The following is a 10,781-nucleotide window of genomic DNA, read 5'->3' as shown; positions in this document are numbered from 1 at the left end:
CCGTAACGTTAATAATATGCATGTCAATCTCTCCTGGCTCAAAGAGGAGAGAGGAGAGATTGACTTCATCACTACTGGTATTTGTGAGAAGTATTGATGTTGCTGGATCGCAGGAAGAGTAGCTGCTGCCTTGGCAGGACCTAATGGGGATTCTTAATAAACCCCAGGAAGAGTAGCTGCTGCCTTGGCAGGAACTAATGGGGATCCTTAATAAACCCCAGGAAGAGTAGCTGTTGCCTTGGCAGGAACTAATTGAGATCCTTAATAAACCCCAGGAAGAGTAGCTGCTGCCTTGGCAGGAACTAATGGGGATCCTTAATAAACCCCAGGAAGAGTAGCTGTTGCCTTGGCAGGAACTAATTGAGATCCTTAATAAACCCCAGGAAGAGTAGCTGTTGCCTTGGCAGGACCTAATGGGGATCCTTAATAAACCCCAGGAAGAGTGGCTGCTACCTTGGCAGGAACTAAAGGAGATCCTTAATAAACCCCAGGAAGAGTAGCTGTTGCCTTGGCAGGACCTAATGGGGATCCTTTCCCATTCCTCCCTCTCCCCCTTCCCACTTCCATTGCTCCCTCCCTCTCCCCATTCCTCCCTCCCTCCCTTTTCTCCCTCCCTCCATCCCTTTCCTCCCTCGCTCCCTACCTCCCTCCCTTTCCTCCCTCACTTCCTCTACAGGCAGCACCATGTCTCACCCAGTATAGCCAGCACCATGCCGTCCTTCAGCACCTCCATGGACCCAGAGCAGACGAAGAAGATGGCCTGCAGGGCATCCCCCTGGCGCAGCAGGTACTCCCCGGGGGCGCAGAACGTGGTCTTGATGTGCAGGGACAGGGAGCGCAGGCACCCTCTGCTGGCCGAGGCAAACAGTGACAGCTCCAGGATCTCCTTGTTCAAGTGCATGGTGATGTCGGAGCGCAGCTCGTCTGGGAAGTCCTTCAGCAGCTATGCGGGGGGATGGTGGAAGGGAAAGAGAGAGAGAGGGAGGGGGAGGAAAAGAGAGAGAGAGAGAGAGAGAGAGGGGGGGAAGAGAGAGAGAGATAGAGAGAAAGAGAGAGAGAAACAGAGAGAGCGGGAGAGAGAGAAACAGAGAGATTGTTAGCCATGGCACGATTGCAGTTGACCGTAAACTGCTATCTTGGTCAGGACCCTCTCGAGAAAGAGATTATTCATCTCAAGGGACTTCCTGATTAAAAAGGTTAGAAAAAGGTAAGCTAAATAAATACAATTTTAAAAGTGATGATGTCACCAAAAATCTGCATGTCTAAGGCCACTTTGAATAAAGGCACTTTGGTGAAAATATTGCAAGTGTTTGCAATAAGTTGTGCTGACTTTAGCTGGTGCTGCATGGAGTGAGTTGAACTTTTGACCCAGCACAACTGGGGGTATCTTAAACAAACATTATTGAAAGAAGACATAATGATACAACAGCACCACACACCAGCGCATGTATTCATAAAGCATCTCAAAGTATGACTATCTACTCATCTAGGATCAGTTTTTCCTTACAGATTATATTGAATGGACAGGGTGAGTCTGATTCTAGATCAGCCCTCCTACTTTGACCCTATATTGAGACCTCTGCCTCTGCCAACACACTATTGTTCCCACCAGGGGCGTTGTATGGGGGGGGGGGGGGGGGGGGGGGGGTATAGGATGATTCTAAGGGTCACAGGGGCCCTAAAACATTATTAGAACATTTGGTTAAAAAAAAAATCAAGATTAAATTATTAACCTATCATCATTAATATAATATTTTATTTACAATGTACTAATAAAACTAACAGTTTATTTTAAATTTTCTTGATTTTGGAAAAAAGTAGACATCCAGCGAGCCTCTGTATTGGCCAACCCCCCCCCCCCCCCCCCTCCCCCCTATTTACATGAAATGGTTCGGTCCTGCCCCCAAATCGTCGTGTCTCAGCTTCCTAAAGAGAAATCTGACTTCCGAAAACGAAAAGAAAGAAAAGAGAGACAAGAGAGAGAAAAGAATGGGCGTATGTCAGTATGTCACCCAATTTTTCACAAAGGAAGTTGGGTGAGGTCCGTGAGTGGTGGAAATTAACCTGTTAGCTTAGTTCATAGTGAGATAGGCTACTTTTGCTCCCCTAACATTAGTTACTTCATATCTTCACAGAAAATAAAGAGTGTTTACATTTCGCTCTCTTTTAGCCGACATTTAATCAATGTAGGCAAACTTTTAGCTAGCTATTCATACTAAATCAGTTGTCCCTGCCCATGCCTGGTGCCAGGCCCAACAGATGCAGCTTCAGGCTCAGCAGCCCTGTCTCCCCATCCCCATATCCCTGAACCAGCCCTGTCTCCTCATCCCCATATCCCTGAACCAGCCCTCCTCACAACTGAAGGAGGAGGTGAGCAGCATTGTGTTGAATGACATGTCAGTTGGCATGATTGCAGGTTCTGCAATGCATTGAGGACAGGAATGTGATTCTCCAGTCAGGAAAAATCTCACTTGACACAGATGCAGCCAATATCAGAGCCTTAAAGGAAGAGATACAGGCTCTTAGAGATGGATGGGAGTCTCTCCTGTCTGAGGCAACACTGATTGCTACGCAAATGGATGTTGCACCTCAATTTAGCAAGGAACACAGCCGCCAGAGGAAAAGGAAGATATTCCATGATGAGACCTCTCAAGAGGAGACAGCTCAGGACAGGACAGTGCAGCAATGGTGTTTCAGAACACAGTGTTTTTTACTGCTATGGACAACATCATAAGTGACCTGGACACTAGGTTTCACACCACTGCAAAAATTGTAGAATAATTTTCTGCTGTTCTGAAAGTTGGGCAGATTAGTGAGGATAAAGTCTCTTCTGTGTGCCAACCACTGATCATGAAGTATTCCAGAGATCTTACACCTGAGTTTCAAAATGAAGTAAGACACCTGAACACTGTAAATGCTGCCACTTTCTCCCCTAACTTGTCCCCTCTTGGTCTCCTGAACGCAATTTGTAAGATGCAGCTGCAAAGCATTTTTGGAGAAGTGTGCATTGCTTTATGTATATTTTGCACACTGCCTGTGACTTGATCAGTGACTTTACTAGCAAGAAGGCTCGGCGCTGGGCTCTTGGTGAGTAAGGCTGAGCAAGAGCCAGTGATAACTGTTAAATGGCAAGGCTATTGCATCACTACACACATGATGCCCACAGGCTGAGAACAAGACAGAACAAGACTGAGAACAAGAAAAATCTCAAAGTAATGGCTGGATTGCCATAAAATGTGTTGTGCACAATCAAGACCCCAAGTGGAAGAAACCTATTGATTTGGTGACCTCTTGACCTGTCCTCTAGCGCCACCATCAGGCCTTTTCATTTCCATGTTGTTTTCCATTTCCACTTTTCCAGCTGCTTATGTTCTAGTTGGTATGTATACTTAGTTCAAAAATCTGCTGCTGATTTTATTATTTTGTTTGTTATATAATTCTATAGATGATAATGTTTATTTATTGTAATTGAAAAGGTTAATGTATATTTAAGTTATATTTATTTTAAGTTATACATTAATGTTAAGAGAATTTTCCATTCAAGAATTTATCATTAAAATGACATTTAGACTGTAAAAGATGGCCTTTAGCACATTTCTTATAGAGGGTATCAGTCTTGCATCAAATAGTGAATTCCACTGTATGCAGAATGTTGCATGCATGTCTGCAGTGCTATATTTTCACAGCTCACTGTCAGTAAATATCGTACAGTAAATATTGGACTACAAAAGAGTTGCAAGCCTGCAAAGGTAGCGTTATTTAAAGCTTTGAAAGGGTCGATTGGGTTCTGGAGGTGTGTGGTTACAGAAATTGCGCAGGGTTGGTGTGGCCTGTGGTGGTGGGGCCCAATGTGATATCTTTTCATGGGGTCCAATATCCCTGGCGGCGCCCCTGGTTCCCACCACAAAACACCAGCTACATTACTATGCCATTAATGTCCAACATCTAATCATCCCTGACACACAACATCTGTCAGTCTCTGTTTTAGCCAATAGCAGAAACGTGATGAACAGAAAATATCAATGAGTCATCATGACAACAGATGCCCACTTTAATCAACAGGCCTATCTATAATTCATACATCTGTGATTCATCTCCCTGCCCTATCTGAATGCTCTGTTCTGTTATGTGTTTGCTGTCTGTCTCAAAAGCAAACTGCTCCTGAGGCATGATGGGCCACTGTCTCTCTCTTTGTGCTGCTCTGTATCTCAGTCTATCCATCTCTCATGCTCGTTCTCTCTCTCTCTCTTTCTGACTCTCTTTCATCCCCCCTCTCTATTTTTTAAATACTTTTTCAGCCAAACTTCTTCATGGTTTACACTCTCATCATCAAGCCCTTGATAGTTGAATCAGGAGTGATAGTGTCGGGCTGAAACAAAAACCTATAATTACACTCTCCCACAAAGGGTGTTCAGATTGCTCACCTCGTTGGAGTCGATGCCGTTGTTGACAGACCATGTGGTCTGGAAGTACTCCAGCATGCGCTGTTTGAGGCCCTGGGGCAGGTGGTGGACCCGGATGAAGTCCTTCAGGTCCTTGGTGCGGGTGTGGTACTGGGACCAGCGAGAGTACATCCTCTGAATAATGGCTGTCACATTACCAAACACCAGGGCGTGCATCAACGCTGGAGGGGAGGGATGGCGGGAAAGAGGGAGGGGGGAAGGGAGGGAAAGACGGGCGGAGGGATTGGTGGGCAGGCAGGCAGGCCGAGGACAGACAGACAGGAGGGAGGGAGGGTTGGAAACAGGGTTTTGGTGGGGATGAATTAGGAGTTAGAGGGGCATGATATTGGGAGGTGGGTTTGGAGTTACAGTGTGGGAGTAAAATTTTGTTTGGGGGGTCACATTTGGTGATGGATGGGCAAGATATTTAGAGGTGGGGCATGAGATTTAGAGGTGGGGCATGAGATTTAGAGAAGAGAAAAAAATCTGAGAAAGATTTACTCGAGGTTAATCGTTCCATTTCCCCTTTACACACACCAGGTCAACCAATGCTTCACTATACACACTATCTGAGCTGGCTAGGTGTTTGTTTCCGTCTCACACACACTATGGGGAGGTAGGAGAGATGTGGTGTATGGGACACACACACACACATCCCTTACTTCTCTATTCTCCCTGTGTGTGTGTGTGTGTGTGTGTGTGTGTGTGTGTGTGTGTGTGTGTGTGTGTGTGTGTGTGTGTGTGTGTGTGTGTGTGTGTGTGTGTGTGTGTGTGTGTGTGTGTGTGTGTGTGTGTGTGTGTGTGTGTGTGTGTGTGATTGCCCCCAGGCAGTCGGGGACATTTAACACAGCCAGGCTCATGAGCATTCAAAGGGAGAACACTTGCCACTGTGATGTCATTTCAACCCACCGCCCCAAAACCAGTTCACTTCTCTGGTTTGGACCAGATAAAACCAACGAGAAGCAGTCCAAACCAGCGGATCAGCCGCAAGACCAGTCCTTATCACAGTAAAACTAGATAAAACCAGACCAAGCTAACATTATGAAAATTGCCTGGTGTTCACAGATGTCATTCTGAATAGTTCTTACATGCATTAATTGTGATGTGCGTGTGTGTGTGCCCGTGTGTGTGCCTGTGTGTGTGTCCATGTGTGTGTGTCTCCCCTACCTCCGATGAGCATGGTGCAGATAGAGAAGATCTTCTCAGCGTCGGTGTTGGCCGACACGTTGCCGAAGCCCACGCTGGTCAGACTGGACAGGGTGAAGTAGAGAGAAGCGATGTAGACACTCCTCAGAGAGGGACCGCTCAGCCCCGTCCCGTTCACCTCCCCAAGGGGGTCATAGGGAGACTCCAGACGCTTCCCCAACTCATGAAGCCAGCCTGGAGACAGAGAGGAGGGAGGGAAAGATGGGGTTTGTTCCAATTCTATACCCTTCTCTCGCTCAAAGTGTACACTCATACACTCCGTCATGATTTAGAAGAAGTGTAAGGAATGGTGGAAACTTCCTCCAGTCATGATTGTGAGGGGTGGAGAATCAGAAAACAGCCATAGGCTTTGTCCAAAATGCCTTAATTTGCTCTATATAGTGCACAACTTTTCACCAGAGCATTACACTATATAGCGCAGGGGTCTCCAAGAGTTCGATTGTGAGCTACCAATAGCTCGCAGCCCACCGATGAGTAACTCGCCAAACAATTCTGCATGTATTTTTCACGTGTTCCATCACAAACTGTCATAAACAAATCTCACATGTATCAGATACCTCAAGCTCCTGGCTACTATCAATCAAATCCACATTGACATTATCCCGCCCCTGGTTAGCTACAATTTACTTAAAAAGTAACACAATATCTGCCAATTAATTTCCAGCAATAATGCACGCGTTTGTCTTTTATTCACTTTGTGTCGCCGGTTAGTGTTAATGATATAGTAACTGTCTTCTGGTTAAACAGAAAGACAAAAATAAGTAAATACAATAAAATAAATAACAAATAAAAACTTTCCCCAAAACATTCATGATTATTTGTATCAATGGGGTGGGCTTTTGTTTATTGCAAACTCTGTCATGACATATGCAGCAGCAAAAACATAGCTAGTCCAGCACATTCCTCTCTCGCCAAAGAAGCATTTAACTTCTTTGGGACTGGGGGGCAGTATTGAGTAGCTTGGATAAAAAGGTGCCCAGAGTAAACTGCCTTCTACTCAGGCCTAAAAGCTAGAATATGAATATTATTAGTAGATTTGGATAGAAAACACTCTGAAGTTTCTTAAACTGTTTGAATGATGTCTATGAGTATAACAGAACTCATATGACAGGCAAAAACCTGAGAAAAAATCCAACCAGGAAGTGGGAAATCTGAGGTTTGTAGTTTTTCAAGTCATTGCCTATCGAATATACAGTGTCTATGGGGTCATATTGCACTTCCTAAGGCTTCCACTAGATGTCAGCAGTCTTTAGAACCTTGTTTGAGGCTTCTACTGTGAAGGAGGGGGGAATGAGGGCTCTTTGAGTCAGGGTTCTGGCAGAGTGCCATGAGCTCAGTCTCACACGCTCCCGTGAGAGTTAGATGCGTTCCATTGCATTTCTACAGACAAAGGAATTCTGCAGTTGAAACATTATTGAAGATTTATGATCAAAACATCCTAAAGATTGATTCTATACTTTGTTTGACATGTTTCTACGAACTGTAATATGACTGTTCGTCTGAACTTTCGCCTGGACTTGCCCGCGCCTCCTGAGTTTGGATTTGTGTACTAAACTCACAAACAAAAAGGAGGTATTTGGACATAAATTATGGACTTTATCGAACAAAACAAACATTTATTGTGGAACTGGGATTCCTGGGAGTGCATTCTGATGAAGATCATCAAAGGTAAGTGAATATTTATAATGCTATTTGTGACGACCCTCCCACTCTGTCTGCCGTATTCTCTCTTTGTTCTTGTTTCCTTATTAGGATGTCGGTGGGCGGAGTTGGGAGGGTCGTCAGCTACATGGGAAACACCTGGGCCCACTGTCATAGGATAAATGCACCACTTCCCCATTCATGGGAGAGACTCTCTCCAGGCAGACACCTTGATAGATTTGTTTGTGTTTCTTGGTGGTTTCTTGGTGGTTTTTTGGTTGTTTTTTGGTTGTTTGTTTTAGCATCTTTCAAAACCTTGCATTATCACATTCATGCATGCAAAACACTCACTTACACTACTGATTACTGATTACACACACCATTGTATATTATACTTAGTTACTTTAGTTAATAAATATATATTTTGTTACTCCTTTTCTCCACGTTGTCTCCCTTTTGTTACGGGGTTTGAGCCGGTTCGTGACATATTTCTGACTTCTGTTGACTCCACAACATGGTGGGTATCTGTATGGCTTGTTTTTGTGTCTGAGCGCCGTACTCAGATTATTGCATGGTGTGCTTTTTCCGTTAAGTTTTTTTGAAATCTAACACAGTGGTTGCATTAAGGAGAAGTGGATCTAAAATTCCATGCATAACACTTGTATCTTTTAGCAATGTTTATTATGAGTATTTCTGTAAATTGATGTGGCTCTCTGCAAAATCACCGGATGTTTTGGAACTACTGAACATAACGCGCCAATGTAAACTGAGATTTTTGGATATAAATATGAACTTTATCGAACAAAACATACATGTATTGTGTAACATGAAGTCTTATGAGTGTCATCTGATGAAGATCATCAGCGGTTAGTGATGAATTTTATCTCTATTTCTGCTTTTTGTGACTCCTCTCTTTGACTGGAAAAATGGCTGTGTTTTTCTGTGACTAGGTGCTGACCTAACATAATCGTTTGGTGTGCTTTCGTCGTAAAGCCTTTTTGAAATCGGACACTGTGGCTGGATTTACAACAAGTTCATCTTTAAAATGGTGTAAAATACTTGTATGTTTGAGGAATTTTAATTATGTGATTTCTGTTGTTTTGAATTTGGCGCCCTGCAATTTCACTGGCTGTTGGCGAGGTGGGACGCTACAGTCCCGAATATCCCAGAGAGGTTTTAAAGGGGTATTTCACTCAAAGATCAACATTTGTTTGTTTTTTTCCCAGCCCTCAAACTTTGTCTTTTGATGTTATTTTAAGAATTGACATGGACATTAATAATTGTAATTTGGAGAGAGAAAACAGAACAAATCCCAAACCAGGAAAAATTTTACCAAGAAAATCGGAATTCGGGAAAATACAAATAGAGTGCCTATTTGAAAGCTAGGATTTATTTTTATCAGAAGTTCACAACATATGTAATCATTTAAAAGTAGCTCTCATGCTAGAAAACATTGGAGACCCCTAATATATGAAATAGGGTGCCATTTCAGATTAGCCCATAATAGAGATAGAGATTTAATCAGACGGACAAACTAAATGGCGGATTGTCATCATATCTCAGGCTGATTGATTTGTGTGGATAAGATAAAGATATGCAATAATGACTGTATAAAATAAATAATTCAAATACTGAGCTATATTGTATGCTAAAAAATCGGGAAGCTATATTATTTTATGCTAATATAATTGCTCATAAAAATATATTTTGTTAAACAGGTAATGCTTTTTTGCTCAAAAAAGTATGATTACGGATAAACCTGAATGAATCGTGAATAATGATGAGTGAGAAAATTACAGAAGGTCAAAGATCATACCTACATTAATGTGGATGCTACCATGATTACGGATAATCCTGAATTAATCGTGAATAATGATGAATGAGAAAGTTATAGAGGTTCAAGGATCATACCTTAAACATGCTAAATTCCCATTTTATTGGTAATTGTGAGAGGTTAGCATGTCTTGGAGTTATGATCTTTGACCCGCTGTAACTTTTTCCTCATTATTCACGATCCATTCAGGATTATCCGTAATCATGGTTGCATCCACATTATGTACAAGTTTTTAAAAATATATTTTATTCTTATTTATTATAAAAGTGACTCCAAAATGTCACAAATTATTTAACATTATTTTTTACAATAATATAATTTCTATAGTTTTTTGCATAAAATATAGCTCAGTATTTTAATTATTTATTTCATACAGTAATTTTTGCCCATCTTCATCAAGGGTGTTAATCATTTCAGACCCCGCTGTATATACAGTATACCCTGAGTATACCAGACATTAAGAACACCTTCCTAATATTGAGTTGCACCCCCATGGTTGGATGTCCTTTGGGTGGTGGACCATTTTTGATATACAGAGGAAACTGTTGAGTGTGAAAAACTCAGCAGCGCTGCAGTTCTTGATACAAACCGATGCGCCTGTCGCAGTCCATGTAGGGTCAAATGACATTAGGAGGGCTAGCTCGGAACTGCTGAAAATGTATTTTAAAGAACTGATTCTTGCTCTGAAAGATTCCAAAAAGTGGCCAATTATTTCAGCCCTAGTACCATCGCTGGGCCGCGGCTGTGAAAGATTCAGCAGGCTACTAGCATTGAACACTTGGCTAAAAGACAACTGTAGTTCTGTTGGCATAACGTTTATAGATAACTTTGACACCTTTTGGTCCATCCAAATCATCTTGGCTCCTGGACCCTGTCCGTGCATTTCAAGGATGCATTGAGACAATGACTTATCATTGACCCAAGCCCTGCTCAGATAATCCCTACCATTGTGTCGCTGAGTTGTCATAGTGCTGCTACAAATGTACATTGTCCCAGGAGCGTTGGCCGTCATAATGTAAGTGACCTCATTTATGTCCCTCTAACTCCCCTGAATGCCTCTGTCGATCCTACAGCTATTGTATGCCGTAATTATGCGCCTATGAACATGGGTTATATTGTTAGCACTGTGGCGGTGTGCCCTAGTAGGAAATCCACTGTGTGCAGCTCACCCTGCACTATCAGCTCAAACATAAAAACCATTGTTATGTCTACCTCTGATAAGCCTCCCAATAAAGCAATAAAAACAATCAAGAATCCCAGAAAAGTGCTACAAATTGCCCACATTAACATACATAGCCTAAGAAACAAGGTTCATGAAATTGATAACTTTCTAGTAACATAACATTCATATATTGACTACCTCTGAAAGTCACTTAGATAATACCTTTGATGACACAGTGGTCGCAATACATGGTTTCAACATCTTCAGAAGAGACAAGGTATATGGGAGGTGTTGCAGTGTATGCTCAGAGTCATATTCCTGTAAAGCTTAGAGACGATCTCATGTCAAACGGTGTTGAAGTAATATGGCTATAGGTTCACCTGCCTCACCTAAAGCTCTTTCTTGTGGGTAGCTGCTATAGACCACCAAGTGCTAACAGCCAGTATCTGGATAATATGTGTGAAATGCTTGATAATGTGTTTGATATCAACAGAGA

At 42.6% G+C, this 10,781-nt stretch overlaps 1 protein-coding gene across 1 annotated transcript in view; it reads right to left on the bottom strand.

The window, feature by feature from the left end:
* Positions 1-10,781, bottom strand: part of LOC129820144 (potassium voltage-gated channel subfamily H member 8-like) — a 91,173-nt gene that overhangs the window by 26,579 nt on the left and 53,813 nt on the right. The window contains exons 8-10 of the mRNA XM_055877067.1: positions 5,610-5,822; positions 4,425-4,624; positions 694-943 (exon numbers count right to left, since the gene is read on the bottom strand). Of these exons, the coding sequence (XP_055733042.1) occupies positions 694-943; positions 4,425-4,624; positions 5,610-5,822 (663 nt within the window). The remainder of the gene's footprint in view (positions 1-693; positions 944-4,424; positions 4,625-5,609; positions 5,823-10,781) is intronic.

This window comes from Salvelinus fontinalis, chromosome 22 (genome assembly GCF_029448725.1).
Source record: "Salvelinus fontinalis isolate EN_2023a chromosome 22, ASM2944872v1, whole genome shotgun sequence".
NCBI lineage: Eukaryota > Metazoa > Chordata > Actinopteri > Salmoniformes > Salmonidae > Salvelinus > Salvelinus fontinalis.
The sequence above is the reverse complement of the archived record's forward strand: the minus strand, read 5'-3'. Positions and strand labels throughout refer to the sequence as shown.